General features: G+C 31.1%; 1 protein-coding gene and 2 long non-coding RNA genes across 3 annotated transcripts; 1 reads left to right on the top strand and 2 right to left on the bottom strand.

Moving 5' to 3' along the window:
- The first annotated feature begins 7,139 nt into the window (after positions 1 to 7,139).
- On the top strand, positions 7,140 to 11,262 carry LOC107899132 (AP2-like ethylene-responsive transcription factor ANT). Its single transcript, XM_016824757.2, has 9 exons — positions 7,140 to 8,257; positions 8,375 to 9,050; positions 9,237 to 9,319; positions 9,444 to 9,452; positions 9,549 to 9,637; positions 9,745 to 9,818; positions 9,915 to 9,965; positions 10,073 to 10,149; positions 10,406 to 11,262. The coding sequence occupies exons 1-9, from the start codon at positions 7,939 to 7,941 to the stop codon at positions 11,062 to 11,064; spliced, it is 2,037 nt and encodes a 678-aa protein (XP_016680246.1). The 5' UTR covers positions 7,140 to 7,938; the 3' UTR covers positions 11,065 to 11,262.
- A 4,884-nt stretch (positions 11,263 to 16,146) lies between these two features.
- On the bottom strand, positions 16,147 to 17,809 carry LOC107899142 (uncharacterized). The gene is made up of 3 exons (XR_001684585.2): positions 17,169 to 17,809; positions 17,059 to 17,096; positions 16,147 to 16,570 (listed from the first exon to the last, which is right to left on the bottom strand). It is a non-coding gene; the product is annotated as an uncharacterized lncRNA (long non-coding RNA).
- A 286-nt stretch (positions 17,810 to 18,095) lies between these two features.
- Positions 18,096 to 19,970, bottom strand: LOC107905727 (uncharacterized). Its single transcript, XR_001686593.2, has 3 exons — positions 19,807 to 19,970; positions 19,614 to 19,680; positions 18,096 to 18,651 (listed from the first exon to the last, which is right to left on the bottom strand). It is a non-coding gene; the product is annotated as an uncharacterized lncRNA (long non-coding RNA).
- Between the last annotated feature and the right edge of the window lie 4,436 nt (positions 19,971 to 24,406).

Below are 24,406 nucleotides of genomic sequence, written 5' to 3'. Positions count from 1 at the left end.
ATTAAATTTGTGTGTTCAATTTCTCAATTTATTCCGCTATTTTTTTTACTTGTTGCTTAATCTGGTCGATCCTAACAGATTAATTACAATTGCACATGATGGATACCCTGACTACGACAAAAAAAGAAAAAAAAACAACTTATCCTAACCTATACTCAAAAAATATTATTTTTTAACTTTTATACAATATATTTTAATATTATTTACTATATGTTACAATATTGTTTTTTAACTTCTATATAGTATATTTTAATATTTAGTAGAATATGTGGAAGATTATCTCAACACTCACAAGATTAAGTTTGGTGTATACGTTAAATCATTACACTAATCCATGTCATGCATGTCAAGAAGTAGTACTATAAAATACATGTACAATACCTTGACATTCATGGAAGTCGAGTTTAAGATTAAGAGGTTTGACTATGATATTTATCTGGTTGTTGGCTCAACTCAATTAATTATAGTGAAAGTTAACTCGCATGGCTGTTAACTTCCTATCTATAAATACCTACTCGTTCTTCCTTTCTTCCTACCCGAAGTCTTCCTAAACCCTCCAACTCTTTCAAGTTCTTGATCTCTAAAAAAAGCTTATTATTTTTCACTTATTTTCAGGAAAAAAATGGTGGAACATGTATGTTTAATAATACTGATTTTTGAAAATGGACCAAATTTATTATTTTTCAACTCAATTCTTTCTAATTTAATTTTTTAGAAATATTTTTATAATTTTTGAATTTTAATAATAATTTTTTGTGATTGTTTAATAGTTGGTAGATCAAATTCTTTAGATCTGGCATAATTTACATTTCTCAAAGCTCAATCATTCTACCGTATGTGACATTTACAATGACAAAGTTGAAAAGTATTCTAGATTTGGTTGTCACCTCGATGGAAAGATGAAGGCTAGAAACGTTTTACATTTCATTTTCCATGCGAGGAAACAACCAGTATGCTTGAAAATGTCATTTTAAAATCAACCTTTCACCTTTCACTTAACGAGGAGGTGGAAACCACAACTAGTAGCATCGATCTCGAGTACAAATGCAGTTAATTGTTGGGTGTCATGCCATCAAGGGAGAAACCAAATAATGATTTAGATGGGTACTAAGTGGAGTGCACATGGTTGGACAAACTTGTCAAACCAACCCTTTCAATATACACAATCTTGAAGGAGATGGATTGATACACTAGAGCTTAGATACTTTGAATGGTTGGAGGAATGTTGTTGCCAAAGCATACCATTTTTCTTCCTCTATTCGAAGATATTGAGGTGATCGATTGATTCAGCTTAGGTTCTTCTAATTTGACATATTTGTATAGGGTAATTTGTAGGGTGATTAGTGAATCGATTGGCAAAGTGAACATTTGTTGCTTTCTCTTGCAAACTTAGGCATGAATACACATACTGTGGTTAGTGCTCATCGTTTCCTAACCGTAAGATTTCCCTCTTACTAGAAGGTAATAAATAATATCACATATTTAATTTCTTAGTATGTATTTTAGTACAAATACTTAATCTCTCCTATTACACTTGAATATGGAACAAATTTAGGGGTTGTATGAACCGTATGTGTTATAGGAGGGACTTGACATGGTTGCATCAAGAAATCAATAGATGAGATAGTGAAAAAATATGTTGATGTTGTATTTGCATTCAATGAAATCCAGTGTTCCAATTAATGAATATAAATGTATTTGTATATTTTTGCAATTTTGGTGGATGTCATACCTAGACAGCACAATATTTGCCAACATAACAGAGACTATTCTTGAGTAGTATGCGTCATTCAGAGAGTGAGTGCTCATAAATTGTTTTCACATCGTGGACAACATTGCCCTGATTGGGTGAAATGTAAGTTTGAGTTCATCTAAAAAAAATTCAAGGATCCCCAAAATGATAAAGGGCTTCGGATAATATATATGGAAAGGCAAGATTAATATTGGTCGAGAGATCATCCAAAGTGGGTCTAGCTTTGGGGGCCAGTGAGCTAAGTTAAGCATATTTGGGAAATTATCTTGGGTGGTAATTTTCGAGCCTCTAAGGTATATACATATACAATGGTTTAGGCAAGTCGATCACAAACAATTTTATCCGATGAAAGAGTATCAAGTTGTACGGAAACGATGTGTACCATCAAGTTGTTAATGAGCACATTAGCAAAATCGTTCTTGAGTATCGTAGCCTCCCCACTTGGACTTGGAGCCACCAATGCAATATTTTGTCCATTTTGCCTCTTTGACCTATTAACCTAGTGGGTCTTTGTACCACGTCGACCAAAGGTTTAGTCATGGCGGTATCTTTTTATGACTATTTTTTTACTAAAGTGATGAAAGTAAACTATAATATTAAATGATTTTATTAAAACAATAAATTATATTAATCATATTAATAATGATTAATAATTTATTATATATTATTAAATATAAACATGTATGTTTAATAATATTAAAAAATATAATATTAAGAATCAATATTTTAGATATTTTTAAAATTAAATATAAAAAAACATGTTATTTGTAAAGGCTTTATATGTATATATATATATTGACTTACACTTTTTAAAAGATAAATCAATTTTCATAAGAAAAAAAAAGGCTTATTTTTCATTGACGAATAAGTCATTTTCAATTAGTTAATCTATTTTCTAGTAAAATAAATAAAATAAAATGCATAAAACATTTTCATTACATATGTCACTTTTTTGCTAAACAAAAACATTCTTAATATGTAATGTGATACAGAACATAGATTTAGTATAATTATATACATAAAATTTTGATTGAAATTCGACTGTACTAAAATTGCCAAATCATAGATCCTTATGTTATGTTTTTTTTCTTCTGAATGTTTGTTTTCAATATTTAGAGAAACTTTTTCCTTAGTTTTATAAAATACTTTAATATATTTTCTTTAAATATGATGTTTTAGAAAGTAAACCAAGTAAAATTATTGAAAGAATTAATGATGATAAATGAAAACAAGAGTCATTGTACATATCTCTTCTATATAAATTGACCTTTAAAAATAAGTAAATATAATTAGGCTAAAATGGAGGTATAGAAAAGGTAAGCGGGGAAAAGGAGTTTGAAGGACGGTTGCAAATTAATGCAGCAATTAAAGAGAAAAAGAAAGCATGCAAATGGCCAAAGAAGTCTTTACACCCAAAATTGGCTTATAAAATATTCTCCCACTGTGAGGGTTAACTCAGATCTGAGACAATCAGATAAACAAAAGTGTTAATCCCACAAAAAGCATGTTCTTTTAAGGGCCCCATCATCTCAGGAATTTCAAACTTTTGCCTTACATCTTCCTTTCTACTTTCATCACACCATTAAATTAAACCAAATATTACCATTGTCTTCATCTTCTTTTTCTTTCATGTTCAAATCAATCACGACTTATTTCCTTAAAATCGCTATTTATATTTGTAAAAATACTTACTTCATTAACTCAAATTGTGATTAAAATGATACTTGGAACTATGATCACAGTTTTAATCACGAAGAAAAAAAAAGTGTGAAAATAATTAAAAGAATATCGAGATTATTTATACAGTTCGACCTTAGTCTATGTTTACTAAACCTTACTTAAAGCAATGATCCATTATCTTTCTCATAGTACAACTAATGATTAAGTCCTAACACTAGTCTAATACTCACCAATTTAGCAACTTCATTGTTATACAAAGACTATATTACTCTCCCACTAAGCTTTCCCCTGGGAAGCTTAACTTTGCAACTCAAGAGGCTCTCCTTATTGCTTATAGATATTGTTATACTATATGTCGATAATGGCAGTAGGAATGATCGCAAAATAATAAGAAAGAAAAATAAGAACACACAAATTTGATGTGGAAAGCCCTTATCGAGAAAAATTACGAGCAGAGAAAGAGAAATTTACTAATGTTGAAAAAACACAATATGAGAGGTTTTTGACTACACATTTTAAGGGTTAAACAACCTTGTTATAATCAATATCTAATAGAAGAAGTATAGTTCTATACAAATTCAACTTGTGTAACATGGCCCTCGGTCTTTCGTCCCCATAAATCCCCCTATTTTGCCTTTCTATTTTATTTCTTTAACAAGTTATGGGATTCGAATCACACAACTTTAACAAAAATAATGTACACATACACGTTCCTAACTTGAACAGATTTGTGCTCTATCAAATTCTCAAAGTTTTAGTTTCTTTTTATAACCTAGACAAAACTTAAGTTTATATACTACTTAAGTTTAAACTAAACTTTTGTTTGCATAATAATTAAAATCTAATCACTACTCTATAAAGAAGGCTAAAAATCAGTACAAAGTACTACTTCCATAAGAGTTCCAATTTAATCTAATGCCTTCAAAGATAAAAAATGATTTTACGTGTTTCGCAAATAATCTATTTACAGCAAGAATATCTTCAATTTTAACTCAAGTAATATTCATGTTATGAGTTTTACTCATCTAAATATCTTTGAAATAAATAGCCCAATAATATCGTTTGAACCAAAAATATCACATTGCCTCCAATTTGTCAACAATATTTATGTATTTTTTCCATTAATTCTCTAAAAATTATAGATAAACAAATGAAATGAAAGAACAAGTATTGAATAATTTAAAATTTGAATAATTTAAAACTTAAGATAATATTATTAAGAGGAGTTGGTCACAAATCTCAAGAAATTAATGTTGATAGACAATAAAGATATATTAATGATAAAAAACAAAATTGAAAGGACTGGTCTTGCTATACTTTCATAATAGAGCTTCCCTCCATGTTTCATCACAGTGACCCACTCACTTTTTGTCATGTAAGAGAGGTGTTGAGTGTTGACTACATCCAACGACTAATATAAATCATTAAATAAATAAATAAATAAAAAGGATCTTCTACTGTATCTGCTGCCACGTCAATAATTCTGAAAGTTTTTATTCTGTTAGCCCGACATGGACTTTCGACATTGATGGCCTTGCTTTCTTTAGTCAATTTTTATTTCCTACAACTTATTTCTTTTTATTTATACAAATGATTTTTAATAAATTTAAAATTTATTTTAAATTAATTATACTGTTAATCATTCAAATATGAAAAATTATAAAACAATAGTTCAACTTTTTTTTTATCATCAACTATTAAATTGTAAAGAAAAATATAATTTAGTAATTTTTAAATTTAATATAATAGTAATTTTAACCCTCAAATAGTTATGTTTTATGTCAATTTAGTTTTTGTTCTAAAAAATTTAACCTTTAATATTTATACATTGTGTATTTTTTTTACAAATTTGCCTCTTCGCTCCTCCTAACCCATAAATAGGAAGATAATATGTTTTAACGCACTCGAACCCACATCCTCCTACATTGACAACAATACCTATGTCAATCGAGCTACATTGAGGTTTAATTTTAAAATAATAAAAAAAATGAAAATTGTTATATTAGATTTTTAGTATTTCCATTTTTTTTCATATTTTCAATCAAAATTTGTTGATAATTCTTTTTTCCAGCTTTTAAGGTGAAAAAGGTCAAAAAAAAAAAGAAAGAAAGAAAGAAAGCAAAACTACAAAATAGATCAAATTATATAATGTGTAAATATTAAGGGTTAAAATTTTTTAATATCAAGACTAAATTGACACAATATATAAATGTTGAGTGTTAAAATTATTATTATGCTAATTTCAAAAGCTACTACGTCATCTTCCCATTAGTCATCTAATAACTAGTAATAAAAAAAGATAAAATTTAATAATTAAGTGATTATTTTATAATTTTTCATAATTGATGTATAAAAAAATTATCAATAGTTATTACTACTAGTGTAGTTTAACCTTTAAATTTTAGCATTTGAAGCATTTTCTTTTTATGTAATTTCATTTTTTTTCTCTTCTATTTATCATCATCATCATCATGGTTGTTTAAACTTAAGGATTGTACGCCCAAAAGGTACATGCATTAATTCGTTGAGTTAAAGTTTTGATATGGGCACATAAGGTTGATATTTAAGACTACCCAAAAGAGAAAAGAAAAGAAAAAGCAGGCTAAGACAAGGTGGGGTTGATTTTCTAACCCTTCTTTAAGGCTTGTCATTTTGTATTATGCTTGATTTGATTTCTTTTAGCAAGTGCTTTCTTTTTTTCAATTTTAAAGCAAGCCATTTTTTAAATTTATAATATATTTAGTAAAATATTTGTTAAAAATATATATAAAACTTAAATGAGTTTTTACTTATATAAAATAAAATGTTTAAAATTCATTATAATACACATTCAAATTTTACCATTATTGATTTTAAATAAAAATATAAAAATAATATAATGTAATTTGTATATATAAACTAATTAACTCGTGATATTAATTCAATAAAAAATATTATATATAGTACAAATATAGTCCTCTTTCTTTTAACATTAAAAAAAATAAAAATAAAAACCCTCTTTTTTTTTTAATCTCAAAGTCTATCACAACCTCAATAGTAAATGAGTATTTGGCAGATCTGCTAATAATATTAAAGCAACATGAAATCGATGTCTTAAAATTTGTATAAATTATTTTAAATACAACCATAAAAGGACAAAATAAATAAATAAATAAACAAAGGATTTATGGGACATTGGTTTTTTCACTTCAACCCTATGAATTATGTATGGCAGCTCATTTAAGAAGCTATTTTTGTCATTCATTTTTGGTGTTTATAACCTTGTACACATGCTTCTTACATCTCTTGTAAAGTGATCAAAAAGGCTAGTCCTTTAGGAGACACCATTACTTTCCCATTATGAAGGTTTTTAAATTTTAATGTAATATACTGAGGTGTACCAAATAAAAATACTACTATTGTACTTAGAGCTTAATTTTATGTCATGTAATCGATAAGGTTAAATTGGAATTTTAATATTTGTAAAAAGGAATTTCTGTCCTAAAATTATGGTCTTTTTTGTATTATAAAGACAAGAGATGCTCACTTATTTAGTTTTTCAAGTTAAGTGGTACATGAAATCAGTGTATTTAATGTGTCGATGGATACATCCTTTTCGCCTTTTAAAAATATTGGAATAATAAAAAATAAATAATTTTGATCATAAATCCTATAAGGAAGCTTGAAAGACCAAAAACATACATTCCCTAAACCATCTTTGCTTAATGGGGGAAATAACATTTAATGTTATGTAAGTGGAAGATTCTAACCTTTTAAGACTAATGCTTAATCGCGGCAAGTATTTAAGTAGATATTAAACCGACATGAAAGAAAAGAGACGGTGTTGATATTTTAATTGGAGAACAGGAAACTGTGGTATATCCACATGGAAAAATAAGGATCCATTGGCTCGTAAGTAGCGCTACTACTGCTACAAGCATCTTGTCTTTGGGTGCGGCAGCTTCTGGTTGGGGCTAGTCTTTTCCCAATCTTTCTAAATGAATCTTTGAATTTTCAATGTGTGTTGGGGGAGGGGTCTTTAAAAAGAAAAAGGGTAAGTGGAAGCAAGAAGGAGCGTAGGGTAAAGCAAAAGAAGAGGTCTTTCTCATACACAGATCCCTATGGAATGCAGGAAGGATGCCCAGCATAGCTTGCTAGAACTCATTCTTTTTGTTTAGTTTAAAGGAACTTACTAGCTTTGTTTCTCTTTAGAAATCCTTTTTCTGTGAGAAAGAGAGAGAGTCATGCATAGAAATAGAATTGATTCAGTTGCAGGAGCTTTGGATTTGTTTTAGATAAGTTGCTAGATTTGATCCATCACTTCTGCAGCTAAAAGCCAAAAATCCCTCTTGTTTGTGTGTGTCTGTTTTTTCTTCTTCTTTTTTTCTTTTGCAAAAATGGAGTGAAGCATTGAGATGTTTGGTTTATGATTAGTTCGTTTGTTTCCCAATGATTGAGTTGCCCTGCGCCAAGATAAACTTGCCTAGAATCTTTACTAGGTTTGAAAGAAGCATCATAGTTAATAGATGAAGTCCATGAGCAATGATGATAACAACAACAACAACAATAACTGTAGTAACTGGTTAGGTTTTTCACTATCTTCTCACATGAAAATGGAGGTTAGCAATCAAGGCCATAATAGTAATCACAAAACACTGTTAGCTGCTTCTGGTGTTACAACAGCAGTTCCATCAAGCTTTTTCCCATCTCCACCATCTCATCTTAGTTATGGACTTTATTATGAAGGAGAAAATGGGGGCTTGTATTCTCACTTTCCTGTGATGCCACTAAAGTCTGATGGTTCTCTTTGTTTAATGGAAGCTCTTGGCAGGTCCCAGTCACAAGGTTAGGCTCAAACTTCTACTTGTATATTCTTTTCTTTTGGAGTTTGTTTTATGCTTTGGGGGAAATAGTTGTTTATATTTTTTCTGGACTTTTCTGTCTTTGACTTTTGGTGTGAAGCAATGGTTCCTACTTCAACTCCTAAACTGGAGGATTTCTTTGGGGGTGCAACCATGGGGACCCATCACTATGAAAGCAGTGACAGAGAAACTATGGCTCTTAGCTTAGACAGCATGTATTACCATCAAAATCCCAATCAAGATCACAACTCTCAGAACTGCCTAGACCACCTGCAACACTCCTCGAGGCAGCAGCACCACCAACACCAACTTCAGGTCCAACAATACCAATACTACTCAGGATACAGAAACCAAGAAATGTTGCTAGCAGAAGAAGCTGATCAAGAAACCCATGTTACTGATTGCAATCTTCAGCTCCCAACAATGGCAGATGATGGAAGCGCTGCTATGAAGCACTGGGCTTCAAGAAACTACTCCACTGAGCATTCTGCGATGAATCAGAAGATGATAGGGTGCATGGGTGATAATGGAGCTGACTCTGGCTCTATTGGTGCCATGGCATATGGAGATTTACAGTCTTTGAGCTTGTCCATGAGCCCTGGCTCACAATCAAGCAGTGTTGCTGGTTCACAGCAAATCTCACCTTCTGCAACTGACTATGCAGCAATGGAAACCAAGAAAAGAGGGCCTGAGAAAGTAGATCAGAAGCAAATTGCCCACAGGAAATCCATTGATACTTTCGGGCAAAGAACTTCTCAATATAGAGGCGTTACAAGGTTAAAAGTTTTTCCCTGCATCTTAAATATCTTCTTATTCAACATTCTTCTGTCTTCTATGCTTTCCTACAAAACCCTTTTTCTTTCTTTACATATTAAAGTTTCTATTTGGCTCTTTCTTGTAATCTATTCCTTTAATCCTGTTTTTATTAGTTCTCTAAAGCATTTCCCTTTTATGTTACTTAGACATAGATGGACGGGAAGATATGAAGCTCATCTATGGGACAATAGTTGCAAGAAGGAAGGGCAAAGCAGGAAAGGAAGACAAGGTTAGTGTGGAACAATAATATACCCTCTAATTTTGGTATTTTTTGTTCTTGACCGGACTCATTTTTGTTCTCTTTTTCATGCATGACTTGGGGATTCCGATTCTAATCAAATGATTATTTTCAGTTTATTTGGGTAAGCCCTTCTGGCATTATTAATCATTAATTATTATCTTATGTTTATTCTTGTAATGTGTTGAATAACAAATCATTTCCAAAATCTTTGTTTTAGGGGGTTATGATATGGAAGAGAAAGCTGCAAGAGCTTATGATTTAGCTGCACTCAAGTATTGGGGACCCTCCACTCACATCAACTTCCCAGTAATTAGCTAATTTTCTAGTTACTCTTTTTTTTCTCTTCTTTTTCAAATAGGGAATGTGAACTCTTTTTTGGTACTGAAATGTAATTATGATACTTTGTTTGGTAGTTGGAAAATTACCAAAAAGAACTTGAGGAAATGAAGAACATGACTAGACAGGAGTATGTTGCTCATTTGAGAAGGTAGTTGATCTTTGTCCCCTTCTTCTTTCACTGCAGTGCATGGATCACCATGATCTATGATTTTTTTTAATGATTATAAAATTATACAATATGCAGGAAAAGCAGTGGATTCTCAAGGGGAGCTTCAATGTACAGAGGAGTGACAAGGTCTTCTTATGTACTTCAGTTATAGAAGCTGTTGAGCTTCAGCTCCACATCATTTCAGCTCCTTTTATCTTATTATTTTTTTTTTTCTGTTCTGAAATTTTAAGCAGACATCATCAGCATGGAAGATGGCAAGCTCGGATAGGCAGAGTTGCTGGGAACAAGGACCTTTATCTTGGAACATTTAGTGAGTTTATTTCGGCCATTTTCATTTAATCATATATCATTGAATTTTAGAGTGTGTTTTTATTGACTTTAGAAACGCCAATTCGTTGGCTCTTTCGGCTCTTTTCCTAAAACAAAAAGCAAAAGCAAAGTGAAAAGAATAAGGCTGTTTTGTCCACAATCATGCACGAGAAGAAAGCTGATTATATTTCTAGATTGTCTTCTTTTGTACTATACGTAACAAGGTTAATTCAAGCTTTTTTTTCCCTCCATTTCAGGCACTCAGGAAGAAGCAGCCGAGGCTTATGACATAGCGGCTATCAAATTCCGTGGTGCGAATGCCGTGACAAATTTCGACATAACGAGGTACGATGTGGAACGAATCATGGCAAGCAGCACCCTCCTTGCTGGAGACCTGGCACGGCGAAACAAAGACATAGGACCTGCAAATGAGACTATCAACCACAATCTTTTAGTTCATAATAGCTACGGTGAAACCAACATATCACCAAAGAACAACGGGTCTCAACCAGACTGGAAAATCGTCCTTCACCAGTCCCCTGAACAGCAGATGGAGATGAAACAGGCAAATATGATTGAGAACTATAAGAGACAGGATTTCTCATTGGCCCCAGACAATCTGGTTGGGACGGACACAATCAACTCAGGCCAGAGGGAAGTGGATGATTCGAACAAAATGGGGACTCACTTTTCCAATGCTTCTTCACTGTTGACTAGTTTGAGCAGCTCAACACAAGGTAGCAGCGGCAGCCTAGATAGAAATAGCCTACCATTGCCGTTTGCCATGCCTGCTCCACCGACCAAGTTGTTCACTAGTTCAACAAACTCTCTGAATTCTTGGATTCCTTCAGCTCAGCTAAGGCCTGCACTCGCTGTGCCAACTGTGCCAGTATTTACTGCCTGGACAGATGCTTAGATTAGACGTTTTGGTATAGTAGCCATTTTTTTTTTGCATGAAAAAAAATCAGGAAAAAAAGGCTGTTTGTTCTTTTGTGAGTTTTTTTCCCTTGGTGAAAGCAATTAAGAACTTAATGGAGAGGTTTATGTGATAACTGTTGTGAAAAAAGAACAAAGTTTTAAACTTAAATCATATCCTCTTTAACCTTTCTTAGTATCTTGAAATGAAAATTGATTGAAGGAAAATACTTTAAAGACAATATGATTGAAGTCTATGAAATGATTTTTGCAATATTGGGGGGTGAACTGATGACCATATAGTCATAATTAGATTCACCTTTTACTGGTCTTCTTTAAGTACAAAAACAGCTCAGTATTTGTCCCAATAATGCAAAGCTGGTCTTCAGCTTTGGGGCCTTTGACCATAATATCTCTCATCTCAAAACACCCTTAAGTTCTCCATATCCATAACACCATCATTGCCAGTACCCCTTTTTTTTGTAAATCTCAGCTTTCTCCAAAGGCAAAAGAAGAAAAAGAAGGGTCCAAGGGAAATGGATTCCCCGCCCTTGTATGATTCAAGGGCACATAATTATTTCAAATTTTATCTGTTATTTTGGTGGAAAGTGAATGAATTAACCTTTTTTAATGGTCTTCCTTTAGAATCCCACTAACTGTAAGGCCTAATGATGCAGGGGAAGAAGGGAGGGTGTTTTTTAAAAGACATTCCATGTCCAATTGTGGGTTTCCCATGACCAGTCTAAGGTTAGGTTGAATCAATCATGGTTTTTTTTTTTTTTTTGGTTTGCAACTCGTGGGATATGATTTCTTCCCTTCATGCACATGTGCATAATCAAAGCACTTCCATGCAAAGACAATAATGATATATTTCTAATCAAAAAACAATAGAAGGTTTCAATTTCATACCACCAGAGTTAATGGTTCAGCTCAAAGTTATCAAAGTGCAGTAGCTTAAGAAGTTTGCATTTGTTAAAATCTACTGACAAGTAGTAGCAGCATTAAACGAAACAGTGGCTAAAACCCGGAAAGGACAGTGACCATTAATTTTTGGTGCTGACCAACAGTGCAAAAAGCATTGTAGATGATTGAACAGTGCTTTTCTGCTAACAATGAGCCTTGTAATTCAATTTCATGAATGATTGCAAGAGCTTACATTCTGGGTTTTCTCTGTGTTTAGGATAATAAAATGCTTTTTATACAACCATAAGAGCCAGAGATGTGTGTTAACTAAGCAACTTGGCGCCTTCAAACATGGAGCTTAAGAGACTAAGAATAGTATAACTTTTTTTCTTTTTTACAACTCAGCAGGAGTAAATCAGTAACATGAATATGTATGACCAATAAAACAAACATTTGGGTTCAAATAGCATAAAGAACTTGTTTGACATTGGAAATCCATTGTTTTCATTGATAAACTGCATACGACAGGCATATCTTTCGATAATGAAAAGCTTGATTGGAGAAGATTGATTTTGATTCTAAGTAGCTTTGTCCAAAGTATAGGATTACAGTGAAAATACACACCCTCCCTTGGTGTGGATAACAGTGTTTTCCTTGTTTTGGATTTTAATGCTTTAATTAATGAAAATAATAAAACATAGATCGGATATGAGTGGCCTATCTCGCAACCTCTTCCATGAAAGAGAGCACATGGATATCTCTTCTTTTTTTAATTTCTTAACTCTAAATTCGGAGAAAATAGTCAGAATTATACAATTTGTGTAAAATGTTTCATGTTTCATTTTTAAAAAGATTTATAATGGTAAAAGAAAATACTTTTTGTAAAGAAAAATCAACTTTATAAGATGTCAAACGATTGATATAACTTGTTCATCTTTCTTACAAAAGAAATCAATTATTTATCCCCATCTTTCAATTCCACCGAATACTCAAAGCTGGAAACAAACAAAATTATTGACAATTTTTATTTTTTATTTTTTTTTGGTTTGGACAATAAAATCTTTTTGAGAAAAGTGGTGGTAGCAAAATTGCAGAAGAAATAATGACACATCACTTTATTCATCATCAAATGTAAGGGTGGGTGGACTTGAAATTTTTGCTTTCAACCTCAAATTCGTGTGGAAATTATGCTGCATATAGACAAAAATCTTTTGACTAAACTTCTCCCTTGTTTCTTTACAAAATACAAATTCAATTATCTAAACTTTAATTCATTTAAATTATATAATCATCTTTAAAAAACGATATTAGATTTAGTATCATTATTATTCAACTATATAGAAGAATATGAGTTTGAGTGTACTTAAGAATATATCATTTTTTGTAAATTTTATATACTTTTATTTAGGGGTAATATAATTTTTGACTTTTAAACTTAGCAGTAAAAATCAATTGAATCAGAAGCTACTCAAAATCAATAAAAATCGAAAACCAAGACAAAATCCAATAGTTGAATAAGTTGTACCTGTTAAATATTATATAATTATTCTTGGTTTAACAATTGAACCAATCAAACCGATTGAATTGGAAACCAGTGATCTAATTGGTTCAACCACTGGCCTGAATATTAGAACACTCTATTTGACACTCTAAGATTGTACCACATTACCACCTAAAAATTTATACATTTTTTTTAATTTTCAATTGATGATGTGACACAATCTCAAAGTGTTACGTCATCAAGCTTTTATATTTCTTAAGTTTTAAGACTAAAATGAATCTAATTGCCAAGTTCAGATACTAAATTAGATAAAGAAAGTATAAGTACCAAAATAGACTTAATTACCAAATTTAAGGACCAAAAATTATATTATCCCTTTTACATATAATCATTTCTTTGTTTATATATATATTATCTTTTTTTGGTTTCTCAAAAAGATATTTTAACTGGAGCGAGCTCGGTGACTCCAATTGATTAATTTTCTCCGTTTTGTAGGTCCATCAAAAGGGTAAATAGTGACAACAAGTTTTAAAGCTACTCGATAACCAAAATAAAAATTGCCTTCAACCATTAATAAAGGTAGAAAAAACTTTTATCATTTTATATATAACCTCGTGATTTGTTTATAAAACTTTAGAAAGGTTACAATTGTTTAACAATCTCAATTTTTTTAAAGAAAAAAAAGTTAAATTAGAATTTTCATATAATTGTCATAACATAAAAAAATATTTTATTCATTAAAAAACTAATTCATAAGTTTGTTTTTTTAAAACCAACATAAAGTTGAAGGCAACATTTTTCAAAATATATGATATTTATATTTTTCTATTGAAAGTTATTTCAAAGTATATAACATGATATATTTTAATTTGAAATTGTTATATTTTAAATATTAAAATGTAATTTATATATTCAAATAAATTTTATAAATAATTTATATTAATTACTTTAAAATATTTCAAAATAATATTTCATATTTCAAAATAATAATAAATTGTAATAAAATATTTTTTAGTAGTTTATTAAAATATCATAATATTAATAAATTTAAATCTATTACCATATTTAAGATTTTTATTGAATTAGTGTCACCCTCAACATAGTCATTAACTCTCAAGAATTTACCAAAATTCCCTCATTTTCAATAAGTGAAAGATATTATCTTCAGATAATTTTCTTCTCATATAAAATCTAGAAAAGTACTTCAGCATAATGAATTCGAACCCATAACATTGTGATTTGTAGTTTTTTTAAGATTAAATCATTTCAACCAAAGATATTTTTTTTATTATCATTTATATATTAGTATATTTGAGTGCTTTACTGAGTTGGTGTCACTCTCAACTAGGTCACCAACTCAGTAATGAATTTACCAAAAGTCCCCCATCTTTAATGAGTAATAGATATTATCTTGAGAGTAATTTTATCTTTTCATATAAAATCTAGAAAAAGAATTTTTGCATATAATGGGATTTGAATCCAAAACATTATGATTTTTATTTTTTATTTTTTTAATTTGCTACATACATTTATTTTCACTTTCATTGTGGATATGATAAAATTTAGTATCATTTAAATGTATATATTTTACTTTACAACATCACGTTTAAAATAAACATTTTATTTTCTCTAAAGCAATAATGTTAAATATTTAAATTTTAAATCAAAGTTTTCAAAAGTAATTTTTTACCACAGTTTTCAAGTTAAATTAGCCCTAAATCTATCAATTACAAAGAAAAACCACACGCACACAAATTCAAAACTTACGATGGAAAATGAATTAGGAATGTCATGCTGTCCAACAATTATGAAATTTTGTTTATTCTCACTGTTAGATTAGGCCTTTTCAACCAACGAATTGGAAGGAATGGCTTCAAGATAATGTTACTTCAAATGAGTGAGCCCACCATCTACTGATGCTCTGGTTCATTGTTTTTGTTTTCGCCCTATGGGAAATCTGGTTGTGTCATAATGCATTAGTGTTTTTTTTTCAAAACCTAGACTTTTATAGGAGTTTGTGCAATGAGTGATCCTTGGTGCGGGGGAATTTTCTACTCTCTCCCCCTTTCAAAGAAGCTTAGCCTATCAGGTTTTGTTCTAATGCTATGGAAACCCCTTCTATTGAGGTGTTTCAAATTAAATTCGGATGAACCATCTTTGCGGAACTTGAGGAAAACAAGTGCAGGCACGTTTACTCATGATCATCAAGTATGGTGATTGGTTCTTTCTGTCATATCCCTAATGTGACTAGTGTAGAACCAGTACTTTGGGCACTACGAGATGGACTATTATTACCTAAAGACCATAACATTGAAAATCTTGAGATTGAAGTTGACACTACATCTATGTTACATTTCATGAAAGCCCCTTCACACTCTAACTTATTATTATCTCATTTAATTGTTAAGTGCAGGATGCCCGTCCATTCTATGAGTTCTAGCTCTATGATGCACATTTTTCAAGGAAGGGAACAAATGTGCAGATGCGTTGACCCGTTTGAGAAATAGTTATCAACCTTATGTTTCTTATAGTGTAGCCTCATTTAATGAGTTATTATGTATGTGTTCTAATCTACCTAGTTGTATTTATCACTTATTGTTAGAAGACTCAAGGGCATCTTATGTATTGCACTTTAATCTAAGGATAAAGTACACCAACAGTCACTCAACTAGATCTCAATGACAAAACAGCCACTCAACTTTCAACTCAATCACTAAAATTTTAAAAAATAACAAATTAGTCACTACTAAATATTTTCTCGTTACAGACATAAAAAATATGCTATTTTCCGTTACAGACATAATGGAGCTGCCATTTTACATCTTTCTCTACCCCTCCCTTCCCATCTCACTCCCCCTACCACTATTCTCCCATCCCTTTCCTTCTTCCCCACCATTCCTCCCCTACTTCGATTCTCTCCTTTCCACAGTCCCTCCCCCTACTCCGACTCTCTCCCTCTTTCCCACCATCCCTCACCTTACTCCTCTTCTCTACCTCTCTCCCACCGTCCCTTTCCCTCTAACCCTCTCATAAATCAACAATAGTTTACAGTCCCTTTCCTTCTGCTTTATAATTGTTTACAGCCTCTTCTCCATGCTCAATCCTGGAAAATAAACTTTTTTAGCAACAAATGAAGCCTTGAATCCCATTACATTCACAAAAAAATCCATAAATGTTTTAATTCTACCCTCAGAAGCTGCCATTATTGAGGGATGATTCTTAAAAGCATATAAAACCTCTTCCTCAAACCAACCATATTTCTTATAAACATCAATCTTTGTCTCCCAAGTGGATTTTCTCATTGAACCCAAAACAATAACAGTTAAACTAAAAGTAAACCTTTCAGGACTGAACCCCATTTGCTTTACTTTCTCTACGATCCCTTTGAATTGAATTGGAGAATAAAATAATATCTTAGAAACCTGACAAAATCCTCTAACTATGTTAAGCTCAGGAATTCCATTTTGTCTCAAAACAAAAAAAGGGTTAACTTTACCATATTTGTCAAAATTTGAAGAAAGCTATGGTTTTCAAATTTTCATGTGAAAGAAAGGCCTTTTTTTTCAGTTTTTAAAATGGATTTTTGTTTACCTGCGTGGCTGTGGAGGTCACTTCTGTCATTGTTTTTTCTGCCAAATTTGTTAAAGCTATCATTTTGATAAGCAAAAAAATAATATAATGAGAGAAGGAGAGAAACTTACTAGTAGTGGCGCGAGAAGAGGAATAGAGCAAAGGCAATTGTGGCTACCACAATCTAGGCTTTGCTTGCTGAAACTACTCTACTGCTCATTCTTCAAAAATGGGTCTTTGATGGGATTTTGCTTGGAGGTTGAGATTGAGATTTTTGGTTGGGAAGAAAATGACCCATGATTTTGGGAGATAAAATCAAGGGGCTTGAAGGGTGGGTGGGTTAGTAGAGGGAAAAGGACAATGAGGAAGAAGGAGAGAATCAGAGTACGGGGAGGGATGACGAAAGGGATAGGGGAGAGAAGGATGTAAATTGGCAACTTCGTTATGTCAGTAATGGAAAATGATATCTCCGTTACGTCTGTAAAGAAAATGGTTAGTGTTGATTGATTTGTATTTTTTGAAAGTTTAACAACTGAGTTAAAAGTTAAGTGACTGTTGATATACTTTACCTTAATCTAATAGTTGAATAATAATCGTTACTTTTCTAGCTAAAAAGAAAAAATTGGGACAAAAAAGTAAGTAAAAAGCTTTGGGCCATAACTTATTTACAGATATACAATAAGGTAAACGAATGCATGGTTATTTGGTGTTCGTTAATATAAAAATTTAACACTTTTAAAAACTGTAATTATCTTTAGTAAATTATATGGGCTTCCATCGAAGATACGTATGGGATGGTTTCTTTTGGGGTTTTTTTTTCTAAATCTCAAAGTTATATATTAATTTTGATTTAAAGTGAAATTTTGTATTTAAATTTTGATTTTGTGTAAATTTATATATATAATTTTGATTTAATGCAATTCTCATAAAATATTATTTTATGTTTATATACTGTATACACAAATAATTATATTTAATCAATATAAAATAAATTAGTGTATTTATTTCTTTAAATATATACGATTGAATCAAAATTAAAGTTTCATGTATGCATTTGAGCCACAATCAAAATTTCATGTGTAATTGCATCAAATCAAAGTTGTAACACCTCAGTCCCAGCCTAGACGTTACGGTCAGATTGTGAGGGATATTTCGTACGTGAAAACAATAATGCTTATCTTTGGTGAAAAACTCTTTCCAACTTAAGAAAAAACAGAATTGATTAACATATTGAAAACATTTCTATTCTGAAAAACTTGTAAGTACTATGATGAAAACCCCGTTTTATTAGCTTTATTAAAATAAATCCATTTTACTTAAATTTTTTGTGTGATAACATGTCGTAACGACTTAGTTAAAAACTTTGCAGTGGAAAAACATTATAGCAATTTGGTCTTATACAACCTTAGTTTATTTTTGGTGATGTTGTCTTGATTAAAATACCGCTTAAAATTAAGATATTTTTCAAAACAAATACCAAAATAATTTTTAAAGTCCCAAACAGAATTAAATTTCCAAAAGCCCGAAAAGCCCATAAAAAGTCCAAAACATACTTAACCACAATGTGCAAACCAAGCTCCAGAGTCGCCGTCCAAACCTAAGCTTGAGGATCACCTAAAATGGAACTAGACAAATGAGTGAACTAGAAGCCTAGTATGTGACTTGGCCCACAAACATAGTTTACATATGGGATTTGCATATACAAATAATCAGATCAAAATTTTTTATTATATAACATATCAGAGAATGTTATATAACATATTGGAGCATATCATATAACATATCGGAGCATATCATATAACATATCAGAACATATCCTACTATCATCAGCTACACACCATCTCCGTCCAACCAATCACACCAATTAGGACAATAAGAGTCAATCCATCCAATCACAATGATATATGGCAATATGCCACTTATAAATATGCAGCTGAGCTGCGAAACTAAAATTTACAGTCTAGTTGCCATAATTGCAGTAATAACAACCATATTACACTTCTTTCATCATATCATAACCTACCCCTAATGCAACTGCACAACATAATAGCATACATACATATATCATATATTGCATGAGATGCATACCTACACATATATTTTACGGAACATAATTCAGCACAAGATTTTTACAAAAAAAAACTTACTTATCATGCACCCTAAGCTTACCTATGTGTATGCACTAAAACTTATGATTTTCTGGGCCTGTATTATGCTCACGGACCGAATGTATCGTGTCCCTTAATCGGGATTTAAAATTGGTCCTGTAATCACACATAGTCGTATGCTCCACACGGCCTACCACATGGTCGTGTGGCATACACAGCCTGTCACACAGCCGTGTGATGCTAGGCAGCTTTGAAAACAACCCTAGTTTTTTAATTTTTTCAAGTTTCAGACTAAGTTTCAGATTTGTTTCACACACACTGTTGCTTATTTGATTGACCACACAACTAAGAACTCACAATACATATATTCAACCATCAAATCATACCAACTAATCATAAAATAACCTATTCAACATAGCTTCTTTTTATCAAAATTTTAGCCCCTCAATGCGAGACTCGAGTACTTACCATTCAAAAAATAGTGTCCAAAACGAGAATCACTTCACTGGTGGAACTTGATTTTCGCATCTTTCGCCTAACCATAACACAAGAACATTTAATGCCTTTGAGAATAAAGATTTAACATTAACATAACCCTATATTGTTCCAAAGAACGAACTAAGAATAGAGCTTCAGAAAAAGTAATTAAAGGGAAAATTACACTGCAAACAACTTGCAATCCAATAGCAACAATATGCACGAAATAAAAGGCAATACTCAAGAGTTATCAAAAAGAAGAAAAAGAATTCAAGGAAGAAGAGAGAAAATAAAAGAAAATCAATCAGATAAGATAAAGAAAGAAAAACAACGTGCAAAAGGGGGTGAGGGTTGGATGGTTGCAAGTGGAGAAAAATTAAGAATTTTGATCATTTTTGAAAAATAAAATAAAATAAAATATTCTAATAATAACCCCACCCACCAGATTTTGTAGAATTTGAATTGAACTCTACAACCCACAATAACAAGGAGCAAAAATATTCCATATTTGTAGAATATAAGATTTGAACACAAGACTTAGAGGTAAGCTAAAACCATTGAACCAACAGACTCATTCTTACCATAATATTGCGAAAACAAAAGATATGCCCTAAGGCTCAAGTTGAGCGTACTTCAAAAATAAATAAGAAAATCTCACAACATCAGGATCAAACTCAAGACCTAAGCAAACATCCAAGGCACTTAACCAACACACCAAATCAAATTATTTAACAAATTTGCACAATTTAAATCTAATAAATTTGGGGCGTTACAAAAGTTCATGTATCAAATTGCACATTGAATCAAAGTTAATGTAAAATTTTGAGATTTGTGTTTTTTGTTTTTGAAAGTGAGATGGTTGGTCTTAGCTTTACAAATTACAACGAAATTATTGAATAATGTTTCAAAATATAGGTCCGATTGTTAACATGTTTAATTTTTTTGTTAAATTTATTGGTGTGATATTTTAAAATAAAAAAGTATTCATTCGGTAGTAATGTAACTAAAAAGATGATGTAATGAATCTAAATTTAGTAAAATAGTTTTAACAATGTTAATAGTTGAAATTAAATTTTAAAATCTAAAGGTAGACGAACTAAATTCCTAAAAATGAAAGTAAAAGGAAAAATTTTCAAAATTACCAAAAGTAAAGGGACTTATGGCATATTTTAACGTAAATTTAGAAATGAATCAAGAATGGGATAGGCGAGAACGTAAGGAAAATTTTTCATGGTGTGAAAGTGAGCAAAGAAATAGACAAATCTATTTTAGTTTGGAACCAATTTTAGGAAACCCAACCCAACCATGCATGTATAGTTGCAATCAAGTTGATTGGGCCTCTCCTTTGATTTCCACTAAATGTAATTTTAGACCATTGGGGTCCCTTCAAGTAGCTAACTTATTTCACCTCCAATCTAACACTTCTTTTTTAATAATGGAATTAGATAAATTCTTTCATCACTTCACTCTGACAGCTAACCTTCTCTTTCTTTTTCTCCTCCTTTTATTTTTTTTTTCAAGTATGTGAGTAACTGGTTTCAAACATCAATCTTTAATAATTGTAATAAGGAATAAGATTACTAGAGAATCAACCTTTTACAATTAAAATTGATATAACCACTCACGTTGTTTATGAACATATATTTACTTTTGAGCTTACCTTAAAGAGGTCTATTAGCATATGTCTAACATGATTGCACAAAATATGGTCAGGAGTTATGTATTATTTTTATATTTACATTAAATAAATTATGTTGAAACATCAACATTGAGAGGAGAATAATTCTCGAGTTCCTTGGAGCCCGAAGCATTGGACTAGAACCTGAAATAACCTTTGATTCCACAAATAGTTTCCTCATTAGGCTTTAAAACAGAGAAATTATCTAAAGACACGCGAATATCCCCTTTTTTTTTTTTAAATATCTACAGCAGTGAGCCTAATAATTAATCTTTCATATCTTGTGATCCTGTTAAGGGTAGGGATGGATCCAAGGGGCGCGAGGGCAGTCGCCCCCTTGAAATTTCCAGATTTCTGAATTTTATATATAAATTATCATGTATTCTAGATTTAGTGTTCACATTGTATAAAATTTTCCCCCTTGACCAAATTGTATTTCATATAATTCGCCCCTTTAAGTCTTAAAGTTATACTTTATATTAACAAAGTATTTTTCAGCCATGAAAATTGTGAAGGCAAGCTTCACGATAGAATGGAGGATGATTTTCTTTCAACTTACTTGGTGGCATACATCGAAAAAGAGATAGCTCGAGAATTTTCTACAGTTTCTATCATTGATGAGTTTGATCTTATGAAAAACAGAGGGTGCAATTTAGGATGCCTAGTATTAAGAAATAGAACTAAGTCCAATTTTTTTTATTTAATTTTTGGAATTATAATGATATTTATGAAATTTTTAGTATAATATTAATTATTCTATTTTGCATATTGGAAAGAAATATTTAATTTTACATAGTGTTATTTTTCTCTTTTAATTTTTTACAGTTAAATAGTTCATACTTTTTTAAAAAATATTAAATTGATTTATTTGATAAGAAAAAAAATCTAAGAAGAATTGTCACTTTTTATGTTAAAAAAAAGGTCGTTCAAAGTTAAAAGTTCTGACTCTTTAGAGTAAAATCCTGAATTCATCCATGATTAATGGGTAGATGTTGACCATTCATTATCACCCTAAACCTATAGGCTAAAGTTTAAAGAAGTGTCACATTTTGTCTCCTTGTACCCAAGCAAGTCACAAATGTCAAGATATGCTCTTACTTAACGAGACCCCCTTTCACACCACGAAAAGAAATAAAACGTGATAGCGATTTGGGGACAGAAAGTTCTACTCTGATCCATACAACTCTAACTCTTCAAGGTTTAAATCAAACTTAATACAAAAAACCAATAGATTCAGTCGTGCTTACAACCATCAACTTTGGAGGTAAACCATAAACTGTTGTTGAACGAATAGTCAGAGGGGGCATTGTAAAGTTGAAACAAATGTGCATGTGAGCACCCTCAAGCATTCAATTCATATCTCTTATTTATCCGAATTTGATAAGACTAATGTTATTATCTGAATTTGATAGTTGTTGGATGTCCTCCACATCAAGGTTTGTCAACAAGAAACTTGTCCAACCTTGAACCAAATCATCCACAACAAAAAAACACCTCAAACAGCAAAAAGAATAAACACAAAATATTATCAAGTGAACCATGGGAAAACGCTTGCACTAAAGGCAACACAACTAAACTGCTATTGCTTCCTTGGAGAAAATCAAGGAGACAAAAATGTTTTATGATGATTAAATAATTAAATTGCAGTAATTTAGGTATTTTAAGTCATTAATTAGTAATTTACTTTTATAAATTTTAAATCGTCATTGAATTATGTCTTGTAATTAAATTAAATTAATCATCTAATTCTTATTAAGATTATTTGGAGCATTGAGATTTCTTGTTTCCTTGTTTGCTATTTCATGGCGGGAAAAACCTCTTTATGTTCTTGTGTTTTTGTTTTAGTCCTGCATGTAGTTTTGCTTATTTCTAATAATTTATGTTCTACTGTGGAAAAGAAAATAAAAGAAGATTAAAACTGTTGACTATAGAATAAATGGAAAACAAAAGAAAAAAAGAAAAATTTTAAATTTATCATTTTTATAATTTTATAATTTCTCAACGTTGAATTCCATATCAAATATGCAATATAAATCATTTTTAATTCTAATTAAAAATGGTTTTCACTAAAACAAATTAAATTGTTTTTATTTTGTATAATATATTGTTCAAATAAATTCACTTTTTTTGGTGAATTACAATATCAGGGCAAAGCCTGAACAACAATCGTGACTAAAGCGACTCGAATCCAGGCTACACTTAGGACAATGAACACCCTTGATCAATAGACCATCACATGGGGTCCAAATAAATTCACTTTGATCCAATGGGTCAAATTATTTTGATTCTTACACTTGTCACCCATAAATATAAATAATAACATTCAAATTTTTTTTTAAAAAAAAAAGTCATTTTAGTCTAATTAAAAGTCATTTTGTATAATATATTTTTCAAATAAATTCATTTTTTTGGTGAATTACAATAACAAGACAAAGCCTGAACAACAATCGTGACTAGAGCGACTCGAATCCAAGCTACACTTAGGAAAATGAACACTTTTGATCAATAGGCCATCACATGGGGTCCAAATAAATTCACTTTGATCCAGTGGGTCAAATTATTTTGATTCTTACACTTGTCACCCATAAATATAAATAGTAATATTCAAATTTTTTTTAAAAAAAAGTCATTTTAGTCTAATTAAAAAATTGTCCGCTCTTAATAGCACGTCTTTTTGTTTTCTTTTTTGCATTTTTTGTTATTCTAGTTCTTTTAGGGTGTGCTTTTTCATCTTGGGTACAATCTCTGTTCTTCGGTGTTGCATGAGTATGGAAAAGGAAATGGTAGATCTACATCTGAAGGATGAGGAAGATGAGATTATGGATTTACCGGTTAATCTGGAGACAAATAATAATGGAATTGTGATAGAGTTCAGCTGGAATCTAGATTTGAAGGCTCAATCAAGAAGAGTGGTGGTTGCTAACAGTGTTTGGCTTTGTGAGGAAGGGGATGAATAATTTATGGCAACTAATCTGTCAAATCAAAATGAAGGGAGTAAATTACAGGATAATGGGATGAGAACTTCATGGAGAAATTTAAATCCAATTTTGGGATTTAATTTGGAGGGCTTTCCTAATATCGATAAATCAACTATGGCTGAACAATC

The sequence above is a fragment of the Gossypium hirsutum genome, chromosome A11, assembly GCF_007990345.1.
Source record: "Gossypium hirsutum isolate 1008001.06 chromosome A11, Gossypium_hirsutum_v2.1, whole genome shotgun sequence".
NCBI lineage: Eukaryota > Viridiplantae > Streptophyta > Magnoliopsida > Malvales > Malvaceae > Gossypium > Gossypium hirsutum.
This window is presented reverse-complemented; position numbering and strand designations above follow the sequence as displayed.